Consider the following 23978-nt stretch of genomic DNA (forward strand, 5'->3'; position numbering starts at 1 on the left):
TAGCCAGAACTAATTTGCAATACAGACAAAATTTTTTGGGATCATCATCAACCATAAATTCTCTCACTTCTTTAATTCTAGTTGTGGTTGGACGTTGTGTTTTATATTGCATGTATTTGATATGCAGTGAGGCATCATTTTTCTCCCCACAGCTGCTAGCTTAATTTCCTAGCTAACACTGACATGAAGACGGGCACCTGTGGGTAGCAGAGCGCCGTCGTGACACACAAGCCCTTATTTCATAGCACCCTCATAAAAATGCCAAGCTCCCCCATAGCATGTGCAGAAAAAAAATCTCTGGAGCCGCCACTGCGTGGTGGTGTGTACCCTGACACCCTGATAAATCTTGTGCTGCTGCTACTAGAAATGACTTGCCAAACCCTGAAATTTCAAATGTGTTCAGAACTGGCTGACCTTGGGTTTTGAACTTGTGTTGTCCATGTTTACCTTTCCAGGCAGCTGCTGTATTGTCCTACTGTCATTTTGCACATGTTTTTGACTTTGTTGCTTTTTCCTCTGTCACCCTTTTTCCTTTCCTTATCCATCACGGAAACCTCCTCATGCATGTCACTGAATGGAAAAACCCAGAGGCTGCACATTCTGTCTCTAAAACTGTACGTCTACTCTTGGCAGGGGTTTGGACCACCTGGGGCTCTTCACTGGCTGAAGAATGGGAATGAAAGAAAGAATGGGTCAGATTGGAATGAGCGGAGCACTAGGACTCTTGTGCTCTGCACATCTGGTCAAAACAAAGAGAGGGGAAAGTGTGTGTGTGTGTAAGTGTGTGGCGGGGGGGGGGGTGGGGGGTGTCACTGAAGAATGGGTGGTGAGGATGACAGAAACTGTGAATCAGGTAAAAATAGGCCACCTTCCAGAGGGTTCTTTGAGGCTCAACGCTGGTTGATGGGATTGATGATAGGAAGGCAATGACAACTTGCAAACTACACAACAAGACTATTTGTGTGACTGGAAGAAGACTCACACCTTCTCCAAGGTCCAACAGTCCTCTATTTATCACTCTAATGACACACTCTCTTTCTTTTCAATATTCAGAAGGTTATTACTTTTAATTTCTTCTAAAATATTCTAATGGATGGCCTTTGATCCTGATCTCTGATATTTGATCCTGACTGCCCATCCCTAAGTCTGATCACAGCGCTAAGATTATGACCTTAGATCCTGGACATCATCCTTTAGCCTGGTCTTGGATTCCAATCACTAGCTTTTTATTTTGAATGCTGAACCCAGATCCCAAGTGTTGAATATAGGTCGATTTCTTCAATCCTGATCACTCATCTTTGATCCTCAATGTTCATTAATAAACCTGATCACAGAGCTAAGATTTGAGCTTTGATTCTGATCCCTGATATTTCAAATTCACCAAAGAAATTGTATACTGCCATCATATGTCTGTTTTGCTTTGAATCTGAATCATGATGGAAGGAATCTGGATCAAAGTAAAGATCCTGAACTTTGATCCTGGTTGCTCAACAAATCGGCAAACTTCTCGATGGGATCAAGTAAATCAGAATCAAAGCTTAAAGATCAAAGGGAGGTTTCACCCCTGATCCTGACTGCTGTATTGTGTGGTACGTATGTGGTAAACACACTGTAGGGTGCAGTAAAGTGTTTCAGGCTGGGAGGGTTATTCCACCTATGGTAATGTTGTCCCATGGGTTTGGCTGAACAGGAGGCTCAGTTGGAGCAGGCAGACTAGGGTTTGTTGTCCAATAGGCTCTGAATCCTTTGGCTTCATTAAATGTGTTTGAATGGAATCGAAGTACCAACCGATTGCCTTTTGTCTGGATGGTACTAGGTTGAGTCTTGCCACAAAATGGACCTACAGGGGAATAAAGGAATAATCCATTAAAAAATGCAACTGAAGTGAAATAAATTTTTTTAAAACAGAATAATTGTTAAGTCAGCTTACCATGCTTTGTATTCAGTGTATTAGTCAGAGTACTGATGTCGTACACCATGACAGTATCCACACATTTGAAAGTCAAGATCCATTCATCTTCCAGATCAAAGTGAGTGAATGTGAGTGTGATCGTCTTCCACAATGGCAGCACAATGTTCCACATGCACTCAGTATTAGCCTTGTAGTTCATGGGCCAGCTCGGGGACTTCATAAAACCTGTTTCCTCCTTGAAAGAACCACCACAGCCCTGCAATTCTGAAACAGGAACAGAGAGTCTGCATCAGATACGGTGCTGAAAAGTTCTAGTATTTTATACTCTAAAAGACTTAATATGGCAGAGGAAATAAGACTAAGGGCCCTATCTTGCAGGGGTGGTGGCCAAGTGGTTAAGTGTGCTTGTTTCCAGAGCGGAAGGCTCCTCTTTCAAGGCCACCTCTGCCCATTGCCCATCTAATATGCAGTTGTGTCAGTTAGGGCATCCAGCATGAAATTTGTGCCAAATCAGCATGCAGTCCAACTCCACTTTGCTATTTACATGACTTGTAATCCCCCCCCCCCCCCCCCCCCCCCGTTACCACAATATCTCATCTGGCACAGAGACAGTCCCAGCTGTGGCCAGTCCCCGCTTGGTAATCTATAGCTCAGGGGTCACCACCCCTGTTCCTGGAGGGCACCTGCCCTGCATGTTTTGTAACTCTCCCTGATCCACTCCCAGGCAATTAACTATCAGGTGTGCTCAGCCAATCAAGAGCTGGAAAACAGAACTTCTAACAAAATCAGGTGTGACTTGAGTAGGTAGACATGGAAAACATGCAGGACAGGTGACCTCCAGGAACAGGGGTGGTGACCCCTGCTATAGCTCAAACCAGAATTATTGATGCAAGCAGCAGAAAGAGGTTTTTTCCTCATTTATTCATTCATTCATTGTCTGACACTTATCTGGGCCGAGGTTGTGTTGGCAGCAGACTAAGCAGCTCTTCTCAGAACTCTTCTTGGGGGATCCTGAGATGTTCCCAAGACAGCTGGGGGATATAATCCCTCCAGCAGGTCCTGGATCTTCCCCAGTTGGATGTACCTGGAAAACCTCCCTCGGGGCTCCTCACCAGATACTTCAACCACCTTGACTAACATTCAGGTTAGATTTGCCCACCACTGATTTTCATCACACAATTTGTCACCTGATTCTTATTCCAAAACACACGTGCGATTATCTTTATAGTGCAGTGAATAACTGAAAAACTGCTTCAAATGGTGATGCAAGCACCAAATTTGTCACACATACTCCTTAGACATTACTCTTTTAAAAATGCCGAGTGGCCACATGAACTTTCAATAGACGGCCAAGAAGGGGTCAATTGAAGAATTACACAGGGGTCAAAATTTAAAAATGCTCCAATCATATTGAAAGGTATTCCATATTATTTGTCTGATCATAAAGATTCCAAAAAGGTATAGTTTGGACTATCTGTGAAGGAATGATCTGGAGTTATGGGGTAAAAACAGCAAGAATGGTGACAAAGGTCAATTTCAATTTGTACAGGTGTCAAAAGTTTAAGTTGCTCCAATTTTGGTAAAAAGTGATGGAAATTATTAGTTGAGTGAATATGGTTTTAAAAAGGAATAGTTTGCATCATGTATCATGCTTAATTATCATGTTACAGGGTAGCATATGTCACATGTCATAGAATCCAGTGGATGCCGTCATTGTTGAACCTTTATTTGCAAACCAAGCATGCAACACAGTCAAAACTATTCCATTTATTAATCCTATTAGCATTTTTAAAAGAGTAATGTCTAAGGAGTATGTGTGACAAATTTGGTGCTTGCATCATCATTTGAAGGATCCCTCAGTAAATATTAACTTATCTGCTGCACTATTATATTTCAGTTGTGCAATAATCAAACTCTTTATTACCTTCTTCCTGCTGTTACCCTCTTTTCCCTTTTCCACTCTGTAAGACTGTTTTTAATTACTGCTTGTTTTACCTCCTTCATCACTCTGCAGCAACCTAATAAATAAGTAGCAGCATTATTGTTCCCCCTAACGGAGTTACAACTGGAGGGAAAATCGTCACTATCCACTTTTCCAGATTCACAATGGTTTTCTTTTTACTACTCGCGTTTTTACTCAGGGTTACCACAGCGGCTCTGGTATGGATCCATATGCTGATTTATTATAGGTTTTCTGCCAGATGTCATACGTGATGCTACTCCTGGGCCCAGTTTCATAAAGCGGTCTAATCTTTTAGTCTACTAAACTTTCTTAGTTGACTATGGTTAGTTGCCCAACATTAGCCGTCTAATCACCATTTCACATCGACGGCTAAACTTGTAGATTAGCCGTCTTACGTTAGTTGATGATTTTCATGGGCATAGCAGCCTTCAGTGGTGTCAGACCATCAGTGGGGTCCTTCTTGTAAAATCACTCAGTTTTTATGGACTGACTACTCTGGACAGATTTACTGTATAGTCACATACTGTTTCCATTACTTAATTATTGAATCACAGCCACAGAAGTCAAGAACACCTTCAAAATTTTCATGGGTGTCCTGGTGGCTTCCCTCACCACCTTCTTGCATGGGCCCTCTGTTTTTGAGGGCTTCCTGTTTCAAACACATTTACCATACAATACCATACTTATTTCTTAATTATTTATGTAAGTGAAGTCCAAGACATATTAAGTGACTAGGAAATGCTCATATATTCATCCACTGACAAGAGAACTGGCTGTAAAAGTGATGAATTGTAGGAACAATAATTTTGTCCATCTGATGGAAGTATGTATAATAAAAAGGCTATAATTCCTAAAGAGTTAAAATTACATTTGTATTAAACCCCTTGAATTAAAGTTCAAAGTTTGTGTTATTTCATCTACAATGTGGGGGTGTTCAGAGGTAAAGTTACCAAAACTGTGACACTGTCCAAATACGTATGGACTGGAACACTTCCACTGCTCCATACAGACATGTCATTGACTTTCTTGTCTGAAAATGATGATTGATTTTATGATGCTTTTTATGCCTTTTGTTGTACTCTGACATGCAGGCATCACAGTGCTCATGCAAAAAAAAAAAGAAAGAAAGAAAAGTTGTCCAAATTGATAAATATGTGACATAGAGGCTTTCAGGTTTTATTTGTGTTGCCAGTACCTGCGATATCCTCAGGATAAACGGCCTTCCACGTTGCAGAGAATCCTCGGTCTGAAAGGCGACTGTCAGACTGAAAGGTGACAGATACGGTGTCGCCGGCACTGACCGCTGCTGGAGGAAGGACGTAACCACAGTGTGTCCCTGAGGACGAGGAGGAAGTCTTTCAAGAGTTGACTTGAGAGCGTGAGTTGAATGCAAAAACATTTGCCTAAAATTTTGACAAGGCAAACTCCTGGATCAACTTAAAAATGCATGAAACAATCAGGGGCTGGGTAGCTACGAAAGCTGGATGCTTAGGTTGCAAGATGACGGGCAAATATATGTTAATCTCTTGACATTTTATAGAAATGGACATATTTATGTATCAAATGACTGATTTTAAAGTAACAACAACATCAAATATGCAGTGACAGTCCCCAACCTGTTCGGTTATAGTGCTGATATATGTAGAGAGAGCCAGAGAAAGATACAGATCACACGAGGGATAGAGACAGATACGTAGAGACTGTTGGTGTAACGCAGCCCGACAACCGACCCTGAATTGGGCCAGATACTGGCCTCTCTCTCCTAGCCTATGATTGGTTGGCGGCCAAGATGCTGACGTCAGCCCATGCGTCAGCCTCATGTTGATGTGGCGCGAGTGCTGCTCTCCTATTGGTTGTTTAGGAGTAGGAAATCTCACTCCAAAATGGAGGCCAGTATCCAGCCCAATTCATAGCCGGGCCAGTTGTGGGACTAGGTGTAATGGACCATAGTTGATCCAACATCCATACAGATTGTCTCCTATGGTTACACATCTTGCTCATCATGAGAAGTACAGATTAATTGCAAATTTCCCATCCATCCATTTTCTAAAGCCACATAGTCCTGTTAAGGATCACTGGGGGCTGGAGCCTATCTTCACAGTCACTACACCCTGCACAGGCCATTGATCTACTGGACGGTCAACAGATTTACACTCTCACTTACACTTTAGTCAATTTAGAATCACCAATTCACTGAACCTTTTGAGGTTTTGATGTTGGAGGAAGCTGGAGCACCCGGAGGGAACCCATGCAAACACGGGAAGAACAGGAAACTCCTGTTCTTAGATAGATAGATAGATAGATAGATAGATAGATAGATAGATAGATAGATAGATAGATAGATAGATAGATAGATAGATAGATAGATAGATAGATAGATAGATAGATACTGTACACACATATATATTCTACAATTTTGACAGAACTACAGTATTTGATCCCTGACTACTCTTCGTGATTGAGTCAGCAGAAATTGTCATTGGAAAGGATCAATAAATAAACAAGCAAATAATAGTAGTAAGTAGTGATAAGGCCAAGGGACTGCATGATGATTTTTGGATGTCAGCCCATCTTATTTTCATCAAAAGTAAACTTCTCATGTGAATAAACAATTGCGGCACATTTGAGTAGCTTTTGTCGCCATCTAGTGGGACATATGAGCATTTCGGGGCTCATGTACATTTCCTACTTGAAACACCAATATTCAGTAAAAAAAGACATTTACAAATGTCAGAAATGCATGATTTTTGACAGGCAGATCTTTGACCTCGCATTATTAATGTACAAAATTTTAAATTTTTAGAGTTTTATGGTTCTTGACTCTTAAGACGTTTTTGGTTTTGCTGTATGGACAGAAGAAAGGACAGCAATTTCTCTTGACAAGCACAATTACAGTTGTGAATAAATAAATAAACCAGCAGTCCCTCACCAGTGCCATTCTTGGCCTTAGTTTTTGAGAACTGCTTACAATCGACAGATTTACCATCATATTTCATTTCTTAATGGTGTCCAAGATGTATTCAGAGACTTGTAAATGTTCATGTATCCATCAACTGACTTGTTTCAAGAAAACTGACTGTAAAAGTTACAAAAGCATCTATTTAATCCTTATATTTGACCGTATGCCACTAAGGAGGCAACACCTCCATCACTTGACTCTTTAACATTTTGACGGGTTATTCAATATCCACATCTTTATTCATTTTTAAGCTGACGTATGCAAGGCTTCTGCACGTATTAAACCTTTGCATGTACATTTTAAGCTGTACATTGTTGTAACTTACTGAACACTCTTGAGCTTATACTGCACCAATTACTGACTCCATCTCAAAGGTATCCAAGTTGTCCCTAAATTGTTAATTCCAGATGAGAAAATATAACTTTTTACCAGATGTATTTGCAGTAATTACTATGACTAAATTTGTTTTCATGGTTTCAGTAAAATAAATTTGTTGTTGAGCGACTGGTTTGCACTATAGAGACTCAATTGTCTAATTTTTCTATTTCTATGATAAACACTGACTCTTTGAAATATGTCCCCTTTGAGTTAAAGGTGAACCAACACAGAATGGCTTAATACTTCTGTATGTACAAAATAAATCATCTCTATTTTTTTTTACCAGAGTAAACCATGAGCTCACCCAGTGTGCTGAATTTATCTGAGATGACCAGTTTGTCCTCTTTGCAATAACCAGTATGTCCAGCAATCGCCATGTCAGTCATCTGCAGACTAACCAGGAACCCTCTGGGAACAGTTATCTTCCAGGAACAGTTCAGATGAGCAGGGTATGGATTTGGGAACCCCAAGGACTGGATCACTCCCTTACGTCCACTGAGTGTTGCTGGACCACCGCATCCTGACACTAATATTTGTAATACAGTAGAGGAAATAACACTGAAAACAATATTACACTGGAATCACACTTCATTGTGCAAATTGTTATGTTTCCCTGCATCGGCACTCCAAACAATGTGGCATACTTCTCTTTTTTTTTAGTTGAAAGCTCATTCTGATTATCTGCAAATGCGTCCAACACACAAGCTTTCTGTGTAGTAATTTAATTGGACACCGGAGAGAACTGGACTATCTGCCAATTGCTTTAATTCAGTGATAAATAGATAAACCTCAAGCGGGATCTCCACAAATCGTACGCAGGGGGCTGTTCATATTCAAGCTTATTTGGAAGCTGTTGCCTCATTAAAGCTGTCTGCACGGGGGAAACCTGCTGTGGGGCGACAAATCTATTATGTAAGCTCTATCACGAGGCTCGGAAACGGTTCTCATAGATGATATGACAGCTCCGAAGGTGGGTTGTGATATTACAGTTTATTATACGTCTGTGACAGCGCTCCAGATGCTTTCAGACTGATTCTCTTTCAAAGTCAACGAGCCACGTTTTCCTTTGAAGCTCTTTCAGCTGCACCAGTGCTGCTGCAATCAATTATGCATTATTTGATATTGCACAAGAAATCAAACAAAACACATTAGATGAAGGGGGGGCAATAAATCCAATTAAAGTGTCTTAAGGGGTCTATTTAAAGGTCAAGGTCATTCTTGCTGACCTTAGTTTAGTATTTTAATACATTATTAATCAAGCCTCTGAGTGCTCTACTCATCTTTAATAATTGTGTGGTATGACAGAAATCCCAAACTGTTGAAAATACATGTGGATCCAGTGGTGGATCGGGGGTAGTACCCCCCTTTCTCTGCGAGGCTGACCAAAGGCATGATAAAATATGGGAAAGGCCTTGCATAAATTAAAGATGATTACTGCTGCATGCAGAATTAGTCACTGACAGTACCAGGGAGGTGATGGTCCAGTGGTTAAGCAGTGGGCTTAAGACCAGAGGATCCTCAGTTCATCCCCCATCTGGGCAAGATCCTTAATCCCCAAGTTGCTCCCAGTGTGTCGCAAGCGCCTTGCATGACGGCACCCTGACATCAGTATGAGTGTGAATGGGTGTATTACTGTAAAGCACTTTCAGCATCTGATATAGATGGGAAAGCACTATATAAATGCAGTCTATTTACTGTCCTTAGAAGACTGCCAGTGTTCAAGAAATATTGTGTTGATGACTGCAGAGTCAATATTTAGCTTCCCAAACTCCCTGAGAATGCAGAGAAAAGGCCATAGATCTTTGAAATCTTCTGTGTGTGTGCGTGTGTGTGTGTTGGGGGATGCAACAGTGAAAATATGTTATGAGATGTCAGTTTGAGGTAAGTTACTTTCCCAGCCAAGGTTGGTACCCATTTACAGCTGGGAATATGCAGATGACTTGTCCAGAGATTCAGACAAATAACCTGAACCACAGACCTGGAATTTAACCCCAGTGAAAATAATGGTAGTCCAACTCCTAAACCATAGAGCCACCTGGTCTGCAGACTGACCAGGTCAGTTCAGGTCAGGTCGGTATTGTGTGTCACTGAATCTGTCTAACAGAACCACTTTGGGTCCTAAATGGCAACTGCCCAGACAGACACATATGATGAAGATTGTAAAAACAAAACAAAACAAAACAAAAAAAACAAAAACAAAAAGAAAAACCACAAAGCCTGAACTTATCCTTTAAGATATCCCAAAATAAATACAAAACCCAAGTGTGTGTTTGGATGGAGAGGATTACCAGCAGGTGCTGTGGTGGTTGGAGGCGTTTGTGTGGTGGGTTTGGTTGTGCTGGGTTTGGTTGTGGTGGGAATAACAACAGGTGGAAGGCTGGACTTGGTGTAAGTTGCACTGAATCCTTTGGAATTCTGACTGCCGTCTGATTTGAAACGGACCAGCATCGTCTTCCCACTGGACTCCACTGGATTTGGGATTTTTCCACCACAGTATTTACCTTTAATAGATAACAAGTCAGCATTTAAATGAAGGAAAATAATGCAGAGTCCTGCACAATAAGCTTTAAGAACGACTTGGTTAAAAAGAAGACAGGAAATTTCTGCTACAGTTTGGTAGAGGATACAGGAGAGACTAGAGCCTAGATTTCACAAGTTTATGTTTTAAAAAGTTCTTTGCTCCAATTCCACTATGAAGCTGTAACTGGTGAAACAACAGACAAAAACTACCTGATATCTCCAGTCGCATTTATAGAATCACATTCAGAGTTGTCTTTGGGATCTTGGAAGCTTCCCTCACTTGTCTCCTTCAATGAATATCACTCTGTTTTTGATGATAGCCTGCCTTGCTCTAAACAAAATTACCATATAGTAATCTATTGTTTGTATTTATTACTGATTGAGTTAAATGAACTCTAGGAGATATTTTGAAACTTGTAAATGTTCTTATATCCATCTCAAGACTGACAATAAAATCATGATTTTTACTTTGTAATTTCAATATTGTATTCCTAAAGTATTTCTTTTTGATGCTTCATAAAAGTAAACACTCTACTCACTACTTTTCCAACCTAGACATGGCGCCAGGTCCATAAGTATTTTGACAGTGAATATTTTTGTAATTTTGTGTTGAAATCAAACAATAAATGTGCTTCTCTAATAATTCTGTTCGAGTTGTTATGGGTGCCTTGGTGGCTTCCATCATGGATAGTCACTCAGTTTTTGAGACAGATTAAAGATACAATGCAGTACTGTTTGTATGTATGAAGTCCAAGTCATATTCAGTGATGTGGAAATGTTCATGTATCCATCCACCCCCTAACTGGTGGAAAGAAAACTGTAAAGGTAATAATGTTGGGTTTAAAGTCATCCTTACATTTGTCCAATTACAATGGGCATCCAAAAATTGAGGGCCAGTGAATATGAATGGCTGTAATTCTTAAATGGCTAATGCAATATTTTTGTTTATTGCTTTTATTTTTGTATTAAAGTTTAAAGTTTACACTGCAAACACCTTAGGATTATTTAATTTAAAATCCATTTTGGTGGTGTCCAGCAAAAAAAAAAAAAAAAAAAAAAAAAAAAAAGAAATTAAACAAATGACCACTGCCCAAATACTTATGGACCTGACTATAATGACTTCTTGAGAGGTGTTACAGTTTTGAGTGATTTGACATTTATGTGATGCTGCACAGAGCCTGTACTTCTGCTGTTTGCTTGTTTGCTCTCTGCACAGTCACAAGTTCTCACCTGCACTGAACATATGCTCGCTCATATAGGAGTGTAATCACCATGAAGCATGCCACACAGAGAATCTGGAGAGTGTGTGAGAAGAGTGTGTGTGTGTGCAAAGGAAGATGGGTATGTGTGAATTTCAGAAAGAATACAAACCTGATGATGATTTGAGAAATCTTTGTCTGTTCCACCAATTTCCACCAAATGTGACATGTGGATAACGATGGACACCCCCAATTAAAAGTTTTTTTTTTTTTTTTTAGTAAAAGTTAAGGAAATTGGGGTAAAAATTCAAAATTCAAAATTGTCAGTTGGATTTGCCCCACTTTTGGCACAAATTAGGAGGTGGGTTCTGGAATTGTCCAAGAAAAGGCAAATTTGCTAACGTACAATCATTTGGGTGACGATATCAACATTAGCTTTTAGGAATTTATTACTTTAAAGGTAAAGGTCAAGGAATTTAATTTTCAACCTGATTTGGACCAAATGTTCCACACACTTGGGTGGATTCCAGAACTGCCCTGGCAAGGTCAACCCTCTGGTTGACCTTATCTGGGTGAAGGTCATGGGTACCGGGGTCAATTGCCAAATTGCCACAGCTCTTACTTTCTTCATGCTGGCGGGTACTATTACAAAGTTATAGTATATTTGAAATTCATGTATGTGCACGCTGTACTGTGTTCAAAATAAGTTTTGTGAGCTTACCTAATAACGAGGAGCCAGCTGTGTGGCCATCAAAGACCTGAACAAAGTCTGCACAGACCTCAGGGACCAGGTCAAAGAAGGTGAAAGTCAGTCGGACTTTCTCTTCACCAGGTACTGTGATGACCCACTGATGGAGGAAAAAAAAATGAATGCACACAAATCAATAATCAAACACTAACAAACTGACAACAGCACAACAGGAGGTTCATCAGTCAGTTAGATGAAGTGTCATTGATATGTTGTCTCTCATGGCCACAACATCCACCCAGCAGTCTTTAGGCGTGTGAAGGCTTTATGTGAGTGACTGTTGTCCCATAAGATGATGTGCGCTGCGTTACCTGGTACAACGCCCCATTCTGGTAGTTCTGCTGAGGGAAGCCGGGTGTCAGCAGATCCCCCTGGTCACCTTGCAGAAAGCCGCCGGCTCCTGCTATTTCTAGAAATGGAGATGGAGGGCACATTAGCTCCACAAATACCTCAAGGATACCAACATCACCCACCCCGCTCCTCTAACGCTCACCCACCCCGCTCCTCTAATGCTCACCCACCCCACTCCTCTAACACCCACCCACATCGCTCCTCTAACGCTCACCCACCCCGTTCCTCTAGCACCCACCCACATCGCTCCTCTAACGCTCACCCACCCCGCTCCTCTAACGCTCACCCACATCGTTCCTCTAACGCTCACCCACCCCGTTCCTCTAACACCCACCCACCCCGCTCCTCTAGCACCCACCCACATCGCTCCTCTAACGCTCACCCACTCCGTTCCTCTAACGCCCACCCACCCCACTCCTCTAATGCTCACCCACATCGTTCCTCTAACGCTCACCCACATCGCTCCTCTAACGCTCACCCACCCCGTTCCTCTAACACCCACCCACCCCGCTCCTCTAACGCTCACCCACATCGCTCCTCTAACGCTCACCCACCCCGCTCCTCTAACACCCACCCACCCCGTTCCTCTAACGCTCACCCACATCGCTCCTCTAACGCTCACCCACCCCGTTCCTCTAACGCTCACCCACATCGCTCCTCTAACGCTCACCCACATCGCTCCTCTAACGCTCACCCACCCCGCTCCTCTAACGCCCACCCACCCCGCTCCTCTAACGCTCACCCACATCGTTCCTCTAACGCTCACCCACCCCGTTCCTCTAACGCTCACCCACATCGCTCCTCTAACGCTCACCCACCCCGTTCCTCTAACGCTCACCCACATCGCTCCTCTAACGCTCACCCACATCGCTCCTCTAACGCTCACCCACCCCGCTCCTCTAACACCCACCCACCCCGCTCCTCTAACGCTCACCCACATCGCTCCTCTAACGCTCACCCACATCGCTCCTCTAACGCTCACCCACCCCGCTCCTCTAACACCCACCCACCCCGCTCCTCTAACGCTCACCCACATCGCTCCTCTAACGCTCACCCACCCCGCTCCTCTAACACCCACCCACATCGCTCCTCTAACGCTCACCCACATCGCTCCTCTAACGCTCACCCACCCCGCTCCTCTAACACCCACCCACCCCGCTCCTCTAACGCTCACCCACATCGTTCCTCTAACGCTCACCCACCCCGTTCCTCTAACGCTCACCCACATCGCTCCTCTAACGCTCACCCACCCCGTTCCTCTAACGCTCACCCACATCGCTCCTCTAACGCTCACCCACCCCGTTCCTCTAACGCTCACCCACATCGCTCCTCTAACGCTCACCCACCCCGTTCCTCTAACGCTCACCCACATCGCTCCTCTAACGCTCACCCACATCGCTCCTCTAATGCTCACCCACCCCTCTTTCCATTACCCTACCTGGCACTTCACCCAGCACCCATACGACCTGCAACAGTCACCTTCCAGGTCAATGATGCTCAAATTCAGCATTTTCTCAGAGTGAAGGTCATTTCTTCCGAACTCCTCTCATCATTTTACCTGATGTGCTTTCCGGAGCCACAGCTTTATAATGAGCCTTGAATCCTTGGTCTGTCTTTCTTTCATTTGTGTCAAAGTAGACCATCATGTGGTTTTCCAGTGACACCACCGGCTTAGGCATGGTATAGCCACAATATTTTCCTAAAAAAAAACAACAAAATCCATTAGACTCTCCCTGAAACAAAAGAAGGCACTTGTGGAAAAATGTTCAAAAGACTGATTATTTACTTAAGCACAAAGAAATCATTAAATTGCATATGAGGTTTTGATACCGAGACACCGGCAGGATTGTTGAGAGGCGAGCAGCATCAGAAAACAGAACTGAGTGGAGCCGGCTGTGTGGTTCAGTCTGCCTACGGGTGGATGGACTGATTTGGGCATTACATCAATGCTCAGTCCCTTCGGGCTTGGACGGACGGACAGCGCTGCACCCTGAGGGATCTGCTGTTCACGCATTGTGTGTTTGTGTATTGCGTGTGTAGGTGAGTGAGTGACGTGTTTACTTCCTCTTAAACTGTATCCGTTTTAACAGGTGTGATGCTCCTGAGAACACAGAGGCAGAGAATGTTCTCCAATCCACACAGTGCATGCTATCTATCTATCTATCTATCTATCTATCTATCTATCTATCTATCTATCTATCTATCTATCTATCTATCTATCTATCTATCTATCTATCTATCTATCTATCTATCTATCTATCTATCTATCTATCTATCTATCTATCTATCTATCTATCTATCTATCTATCTATCTATCTATCTATCTATCTATCTATCTATCTATCTATCTATCTATCTATGTGTGTGTGTGTGGCAATATGTATATGTTTACACACACACACACACACACACACACACACACACACACACACACACACACACACACACACACACACACACACACACACACACACACACACACACACACACACACACACACACACACATATAGATGTGTGTATAAACATATGCTACTATATATATTGCCACACACACACACACACACACACACACACACAATCTTAATAATTACTACTAGTTAGTAGTTTGCTGTTGGAACAATCTTATCTTCTGCATGTATATGATAATCTTGTTTGAGCAAATTATTTAATGATTTTGCAGGTATTCATATTAACTATTCAGTATAAGATTTTTCTTGCAAAGTATTTATGATTGGAATTTATTATTTATCTTGTCTACCTAAGATAATATCAGATTCTCACAAAATATCGACAAAATATCGGCTTATTCACAAAAGACAATCTTGTTTCCACAAGGCAATTGTCTTGCGCACACAAAATAATAATTTGTTCAAATAAGATGCTTATCCTGTGATAACAGAATTTTTTGTCTTTATTGCACAAGATAATAATTCATTGTAGGAATATTTATCTTGTGTGAACAAAACTGTCCTCTTATTTATCTTGTGTGCACAAAACTGTTCCCTTAAATTATTTAACTTGTGGGAACAAAACTGTTCCCTTAAATTATTTAACTTGTGTGAACAAAGCTGTTCCCTTAAATCAATCAATCAATTTTTTTTTTTATATAGCGCCAAATCACAACAAACAGTTGCCCCAAGGCGCTTTATATTGTAAGGCAAGGCCATACAATAATGATGTAAAACCCCAACGGTCAAAACGACCCCCTGTGAGCAAGCACTTGGCTACAGTGGGAAGGAAAACTCCCTTTAACAGGAAGAAACCTCCAGCAGAACCAGGCTCAGGGAGGGGCAGTCTTCTGCTGGGACTGGTTGGGGCTGAGGGAGAAAATGATTTAACTTGTGTGAACAAAGCTGTTCCCTTAAATTATTTATCTTGTGGTAACAAAACAGTTCCCTTAAATTATTTAACTTGTGTGAACAAAGCTGTTCCCTTAAATTATTTATCTTGTGGGAACAAAACAGTTCCCTTAAATTATTTAACTTGTGGGAACAAAACTGTTATCTTAAATTATTTATCTTGTGGTAACAAAACTGTCCCTTAAATTATTTATATCGCGGGAACAAAAACTGTCCCTTAAATTATTGATCTTGTGGGAACAAAACTGTTATCTTAAATTATTTATCTTGTGGTAACAAAACTGTTCCCTTAAATTATTTAACTTGCGGGAACAAAACAGTTCCCTTAAATTATTTATCTTGTGGGAACATAATTATATGTTGTTCCCACAAAACATGTTATGTGCCTGCAGGTAATTTTTTTTGGGGGGGGGGGGGGGGGGGGGGGGGGGGGGGGGCGTTGGCTACTTTGCAGTATGTTTTCCACTTTGGTGGAAGTTAGAGCTGATTTTGTTTTTTTATTTATTGTGGCCTCTCTTGGACTCACCGATGACTCCCAGCGAGTCTCTGAGTGTGACAGCGTCTGCTGTGCAGAGTTGGGTGTCCTCCAAAGCAAACTCTTCAAACCACAGATGGATCACCTGAAACAGAAGTGAGTAGAGGTGTTTCATCTGTATTTTTATGTTTAATTTTTTTAATTGAAAAGTCGATAAGCGAGGTCGGCTTGCTGAGAAACAAGGCTAGGAAGGCTCAGTGTGAAATGTGAGCGTGTGCACGTGTGTGAGACTGTTGTGTGCATTCATCTGTGCACAGGCAGGTCTGTGGAGCCATGTGTGTCTGTCTGTGTGCAAAAGGAAGGATGATACAAGCAGTGGCTGCAGCAGGCAGGCAGGCAGGCAGGCAGGCAGGCAGGCAGGCAGGCAGGCAGGCAGGCAGGCAGGCAGGCAGGCAGGCAGGCAGGCAGGCAGGCGGCCATGCTGCCAGAGAAGAAAAATGAAGGATTTCTTTTCTCCTGTGGGTGTGAGCAGAATGACGGAGACCAGGCAGCCATCTGTGTGTGACACTGCCACTGCATTCAGTCCTGGTCTCTTTGGCCTGACATAAGACAGTTTCCGCATAACTGGCCAAACTCTGCTGATAATTACACAGCGTTCACAAACCCTTTAAAAGACCTTTTATGAACATAAGTGTAAGACTTAATTACAGTGGATCTGGAAAGTATTCACAGTGCTTCACTCTTTCCACACTTCCTGTAACAACCTTATTCCAAAATGGATGAAATTAATTTTTTCCCTCAAAATTCTACTCACAACACCCATAACAACAACGTGAAAAGTTTTTTTTAATTTATTAAAAATAAAAAATAAATAATAATAATAATAAAAAAAAAAAACTAAGAAACCCCATGTACCTAAATATTCACAGCTTTTGCAATGAAGCTCAAAATGGAGCTCAGGTGCCACCTTCCAGCAGGACAATGACCCTAAGCACACAACCCAGACCTGAATCCGATTCAACATCTCTGGAGAGATCTGAAAATGGCTGTGCGTTCTTGCTCCCCCCCGGTGACCCTTGATTGGAATAAGCATTATATACATTTTTTTTAAACTTCTGCCAACTTGTTCTGAACGACATTGCTCTACTTACTACATGCTAATGATTACAAAGCAGGTTGCTCGCATTATTTCATTTCAGTTTTGAGCATACGTTGAGATTTTTGTAACTTCTTTGATGGCAGATCCTTTCATTGTTTTTTACTGTTTTTTTTCCAAAAGAGTCTTGATTTCTCAAACTGCATTTATTTTGAGTCAATTTAGAGAAATCAGAACACTATTTTACTGCTTGAAGTGTGGAAGAGGATTCGTGCTGATTCCCATCACCTTGCCGGGGTTCACAGTGATGTGCCAGGCGCAGCTCTTGCCGTTGTCATAGCTACTGGGGTAATTCCAGCTGGTGAAGGTGCCCGACTCTCCCGACAGCTCCTGAGGACCGCCACACCCTGAGTCCACTCCTGAGAGTGTGTGTGCCAAGACAGAGGGGAAGACAACACTTGTTAACCAGATTACGACATTGCTGCAGAGAGATAAGACATGAACAACAGCAAACTGGCAAATACACAAACCATAATACTGCAAGAAAGAGGGAAAATTAGCCTTTACCATAAAATGATTATCCGCTTGTTTTTCCACATCCAAGTCAAAACTAGAACACATACTCAGTGCAACAACTACACCTTCATGCTGATTCATTCTTTGTGATTTAGTTATTAAATAATATGAACTTTGTGTGGCCTTGACAGTTGATCAGTTCTGCCCAAAAATTAACCAATTCATCCTTTACTAACACATGAGTCTTTACAGACCTGGTGCATCCCGTCTTACCGTATGGTTGTGACCTAAGACGAGTATCTACGGAACAATCGTTGTGTAGTGCTGGAATGACTGTGTCAAGAAGGTGAGACTCTAGTGATGAGTATCACTTACGTATTGGTGGAATGTCAGCTACAACATTTGCGTTTGGCCTTTCAAGGTCACCTGAGGTCAAAGGTTATGTAACCAACTGAAAGCCAATATACGATTTTGTATTAGTGTTTAATCCTGATTCCTCTGCAGTAACCACTGGTGTGTCCATTACTCAGAATAGATTTTCTAAATTAAATTAGATATATTTAAAGTTACCCAAGGTCAGAGGTCATCTGACTAACAGAAAGATGATATATGATTTCATATTCATGTTTTATAATCAACATGAATCTCACTGCTTAATGGGGCCCAGTGGCGGCGCCAAGGGGGGCTTGGGGGGTCTTAAGCCCACCTAATAATGAGCCAAGCCCCCCCTCAGCCCCCCCAATAATTCTGCAATAATGTGAATAGCGACTGACATATTTGTGGATCTCAACTGCAGTTTTGCACTGAGAATGTCTCATTATTGCGTAACTGAGCAAAGTGATGAATGTGTGTGTTCGGTGATCCACCAATGCTGAATCACCCTTCACAAACAAAATGTTGTTTTGCAAATAAACATTTATTTGTAAAAACCCACACACAAGTTACAAATCAGAAATTTGTGTTTGTGGGATCTCAAAGCACGTGTACAAATCAAAGGATATTGTAAATCACCCTCTGTGCATTTGCAAGTATTAATGAGACAAATTTAACTCCATATTACGGCCACTCTTAAAACTTCACTTATCTTTATTTATACCTACACTCACAAAAATATAAACACAACACTTTTGGTTTTGCTCCCAATTTTGTATGAGATGAACTCAAAGATCTAAAACTTTTTCCACATACACAATATCACCCATTTCCCTCAAACATTGTTCACAACCAGTCTAAATCTGTGATAGTGAGCACTTCTCCTATGCTGAGATAATCCCTCCCACCCTCACAGGTGTACCATATCAAGATGCTGATTAGACCACCATGATAGTGCACAGGTGTGCCTTAGACTGTCCACAATAAAAGGCCACTCTGAAAGGTGCAGTTTTGTTTTATTGGGGGGGGGGATACCAGTCAGTATCTGGTGTGACCACCATTTGCCTCATGCAGTGCAACACATCTCCTTCGCATAGAGTTGATCAGGTTGTCAGTTGTGCCTGTGGAATGTTGGTCCACTCCTCTTCATGGCTGTGCAAAGTTGCTGGATATTGGCAGGAACTGGTACACGCTGTCGTATACGCCGGTCCAGAGCATCCCAAACATGCTCAATGGGTGACATGTCCGGTGAGTATGCCAGCCATGCAAGAACTGGGACATTTTCAGCTTCCAAAAATTGTGTACAGATCCTTGCAACATGGGGCCGTGCATTATCCTGCTGCAACATGAGGTGATGTTCTTGGATGTATGGCACAACAATGGACCTCAGGATCTCATCACGGTATCTCTGTGCATTCAAAATGCCATCAATAAAATGCACCTGTGTTCTTCGTCCATAACAGACGCCTGCCCATACCATAACCCCACCGCCACCATGGGCCAGTCGATCCACACATTGACATCAGAAAACTGCTCACCCACACGACACCACACACGCTGTCTGCCATCTGCCCTGGACAGTGTGAACCGGGATTCATCCGTGAAGAGAACACCTCTCCAGCATGTCAAACGCCAGCAAATGTGAGCATTTGCCCACTCAAGTCGGTTACGACGACAAACTGGAGTCAGGTCGAGACCCCAATGAGGATGACGAGCATGCAGAGAGAGCTTCCCGGAGATGGTTTCTGACAGTTTGTGCAGAAATTCTTTGGTTATGCAAACCGATTGTTTCAGCAGCTGTCTGAGTGGCTGGTCTCAGACGATCTTGGAGGGTGAACATGCTGGATGTGGAGGTCCTGGGCTGGCGTGGTTACACGTGGTCTGCGGTTGTGAGGCTGGTTGGATGTACAGCCAAATTCTCGCCTTTGGAGATGGCTTATGGTAGAGAAATGAACATCAATACACGAGCAACAGCTCTGGTTGACATTCCTGCTGTCAGCATGCCAATTGCACGCTCCCTCAAATCTTGCTACATCTGTGGCATTGTGCTGTGTGATAAAACTGCACCTTTCAGAGTGGCCTTTTATTGTGGGCAGTCTAAGGCACACCTGTGCACTAATCATGGTGTCTAATCAGCATCTTGATATGGCACACTGTGAGGTGGGATTGATTATCTCAGCAAAGGAGAAGTGCTCACTATCACAGATTTAGACTGGTTTGTGAACAATATTTGAGGGAACTGGTGATATTGTGTATGTGGAAAAAGTTTAGATCTTTGAGTTCATCTCATACAAAATGGGAGCAAAACCAAAAGTGTTGCATTTATATTTTTGTTGAGTGTATGTCCAAGTTACTGAACTTGCAATCATTCTAAGTGATGTGTGTGTGCATTGATACCACATTTTGAGGAGCACGGGTGACTAAAACATATACCTTGGTATTTATAAAGCAATTTACTATATATTGTTCATTTCGACGACATTTTGTGGAGCCCCTCCAACCTTTACCCCAGCCCCCCTCAGCCACCCAACAAAAATTTCCTGGCGCCGCCACTGATGGGGCCATTCTACATACTCTTGTTGGACAGGCATTGGGGAAAAAAAGTTTAAGCTGTGAACCTTGACTTTTTGTAGATTTTTCTCAAAATCAAAGAACTCTGGCCTCAGCTGAAAATCATGAAAACATTCATCACTTTTGATCCAATTTGGTTCAAAATTCTTTGAGAATATTTATTCATACACACACACACACACCACACACACACCACACACACACACACACACACACACACACACACACACACACACACACACACACACACACACACACACACACACACACACACACACACACACACAAATGGAGAGACACAAGAACCAAAACAGTACCCCTGTATGCACTTCTTTATATGGGTGTAAAACAAAACTTAAATATCAATGGGAAACCACTGGAACCAACATGGATTACAGAGGAAGTGATCACCTCCAGAAGTAAGCAGCATGCACACTTTTGCTGATGCTCATGCTTTCCTTTGATGTAGCATCCTCTAGTTCAGCGTCCCGCTGTAATAAACAACAGTAATTGTTGTCTTTCGGGCAGAACATGGACACCATCGTTCCGCCTGTGTAAATCAAATTGTAATTTTTTTGCGATGATGATGCGTTCAACACATTTTGTTATTTTTTGCCCGCGCCATGTCGTGGTGACGTGTACAACGACAGACAAGGCAACTGTTCCTCGGGCTCACGCGTCACTGCAGCGTGTCAATGACTTGTAATGACAAAGCAAACTGTTTGAGCTGATATTCACTGCCCAGCTTCACTCTGAATGTCCAAAACCCAAACAAAGACAAAGCACGGCGGAGGAAATGCTGTCTGCTCTCACAGCGCACCGGCTGCACCAACCATTTTTCACAGCATATGGTCAGGATCAATGATGGCCTGCCCAAATGAAAAAGCAAATTGGAACGATGATGGAGGAGAGGAAGAGGAGGAATTACTTTTGTGTATGATATTAAACACTCCCACTGTGTCACACGTATGACTGTCTGTCTCAGACAGACTGATAACACATCCGTTATTATTGCGAAATTACACTTGCACCTTCTATCCAAACACAAGAGCGCTCACGTCTGCTTTTTTTCGTTGCACCTTTTCTTTTCTGCATGCATCTGAATGTAGTTCCCACAAAGGGTTTGGAATGGGAGGTTTAATATTCCTGTGAATCTTAAATAATTGAGAAACATTTGTTTGTTTGTTTGTTCCACGAGGTGCTTTGTCCAATTTCCACCAAACCTGTTGTGTGCATGTAGGATGACCCCAGAATTGACCCCAAAATTTAGGGGTTTGTTTTCAACAAAAGTCACGATAGTTGGGCTCAGACATCACAATGGAAGTTTTGTTTTTGCTTTTTTTAATCGCTGAAGTCCATCACACTTGGCACAATATGTTAGTGGGTTCTGGAATTGCCCATGTGAGGTTAACTTTGCCAAAGGTCGATGACTTGGGTTTAAGTTTTTTGGGGTCAAAGATCATATTTTTTAGTTTTTCACTCTGATTTGCATCAGATGTAGCATAGATATACGAGGGTAGTTTCGAGATTTGCCCAGGTGAGATCTAATTTACCAACTGGATAGAATGAGAATGAAGAATCCTTGATCCTCGATCCAAAGCTCAGTGATTAGGATCAAGATCTTGGGGATAAGAACAAAATTTAAGCTTTTCACTCACCTTTGAACCAAACATGACACACATACTGGGGTCAGTTCTAGAATTGCCCAGACAAGGTTAAAGCTGGCAAATGTCAACCGCTGTGGTCAAGGTAATTGAGATCAACCTTTAAAATTTGTTTTTCACACTTACTGCAGGGAGGGCATTTACTGATTTGTATGAGACATAGATTTTTAATTCAATTTAAACTTTATTTAACCAGGTTAGTCCCGCTGAGATCGAGATCTCTTTTGCAAGGGAGACGTGGACAATTGTAAAGTTTCCAGTTCATCTAACCTGCATGTGGGAGGAAAGCAGAGCACCTGGAGGAAACCCACTCAAACACAGGGAGAACATGCAAACTCCACACAGAAAGGCCACAGGTGGGAATGGAACCCATGACCTTCTTGCTGTGAGGCAACAGTGCTAACCACTAAGCCACCGTGATGCCTAGATAAAATTTAATAGACAATCAGACAGACAGATGATTAGCCCCAATCACAGTTTATTAGTCAGGTTTCCTAGTTCTTGATTGGCTGAGCACCCCTTACTTAGCTAATTAGTAGTTGGTGGACTCGGGGTAGTCGGAAAACCTGCAGGACAGATGACCTCCAGATGATGTGTTTTTACGTTGGTCTGAGCCCAACCCCCATCAAGTTCCATAAACTTTTTTGTGTAAACTTAGGAACAAATAGACAAATAGGTAAAAAACTAAACATACTTAGTCAAGGTAATTGCATAAACATTTTGTGTAGATGTGGATGATGTAGATTTTTCCTTTGGTGAAAGTATGCACTTATTAACTGAGTCCCACTGCTTCAACAATGTTTTACACAAACTGTTATCTCTAGATTCAATTCTTTAAAAAAACTGAGTAAAATTATTACCTTAAAGAATATATGACATTCAGATTCTACAAAAATAAATTAGGAGGACATGGCAGATTAACAAATGAATTTAATATAGGATTACTAGAACTTATGCATTTTTCTTCCATTCCCATTGACAAAAAAGACGTTTTTAAATGAGGGCCAGCAATTTTCTTGCCTATAAAAACCAAATGCGGACAAGAGCCTAATTTGTGTTTATTTTAAACATTTATTTAGTGATTATTTATTCATTTAATTCCAATTATAAATCACAAATCACACACAAAAGCCAATATAATAATATTAATACTACTACTAATATTTTTTGTGAATTTCTCCCTTAATATTTTAGAAGCTTTGCGCTACAGTTAGTGTTTGTCAACTAAACAGAAAAAGCCAGATCACACAAAATGCTGAGTTGTTCATATATACAATATTTCAATTGTACAACTGAAATTTTAATGATAAAAATGTGAACCTGTAAAATATTTGTTTTAATTGTTTCAGCATGAATGTAAACTACACCATTAATTTTCAACACATTAATGTAATGTGACAGTTTACTATATAAACCTTTCATTATTATAATTATTATATCATTTTTCTCTTGAAGCAGACACACTCACCTTCTTCGGTAGACGAGTCAGATTTGTCAGTGAAGTAGATGACCATAAGAGCAATGCAGATTGCGGTAACAGCCACGAAGAGAAATATCAGGCCCTTCTCCAAAGTGCTCAGTTTCTTGGAGCGATGGTGGTTCTTCTCTGCGTCCATTCTCACCAACAAATAACCAAATGATTTCAAGAAGGAGAGCAGCTCTGCCTGAACTTTGGCAGCACAGATGAACTTTGTCCTCCCTAAAGTCATAAACTTGAACTACAAGTACCAGTAATTGGACCTGATAACTCCCATGTCTCAATCAAAGAGTCTAACTTGGATCAGCTTATAGAGTATGAATCACCATTTATTCTGTATAGCTAAGCCTGTTGAAGGTCTAAGTCCTTGGGGTGGTTTGATGGTGCTGGGGTGTGCCTGACAGTACATGCAAGTA

General features: G+C 41.8%; 1 protein-coding gene across 1 annotated transcript in view; it reads right to left on the minus strand.

Moving 5' to 3' along the window:
• zgc:154142 (uncharacterized protein LOC555481 homolog) overlaps window positions 1–23709 on the minus strand; it is a 50562-nt gene extending 26853 nt beyond the window's left edge. The window contains exons 1-11 of the mRNA XM_034188933.1: window positions 23554–23709; window positions 17251–17381; window positions 15918–16011; window positions 13589–13729; window positions 11991–12088; window positions 11653–11779; window positions 9501–9713; window positions 7517–7738; window positions 5071–5211; window positions 1931–2176; window positions 1655–1840 (exon numbers count right to left, since the gene is read on the minus strand). Coding sequence (XP_034044824.1) covers window positions 1655–1840; window positions 1931–2176; window positions 5071–5211; window positions 7517–7738; window positions 9501–9713; window positions 11653–11779; window positions 11991–12088; window positions 13589–13729; window positions 15918–16011; window positions 17251–17381; window positions 23554–23701 — 1747 coding nt within the window. The 5' untranslated portion in view covers window positions 23702–23709. The remainder of the gene's footprint in view (window positions 1–1654; window positions 1841–1930; window positions 2177–5070; window positions 5212–7516; window positions 7739–9500; window positions 9714–11652; window positions 11780–11990; window positions 12089–13588; window positions 13730–15917; window positions 16012–17250; window positions 17382–23553) is intronic.
• Window positions 23710–23978: the final 269 nt, after the last annotated feature.

Source organism: Thalassophryne amazonica, chromosome 15, assembly GCF_902500255.1.
Source record: "Thalassophryne amazonica chromosome 15, fThaAma1.1, whole genome shotgun sequence".
Lineage (NCBI taxonomy): Eukaryota > Metazoa > Chordata > Actinopteri > Batrachoidiformes > Batrachoididae > Thalassophryne > Thalassophryne amazonica.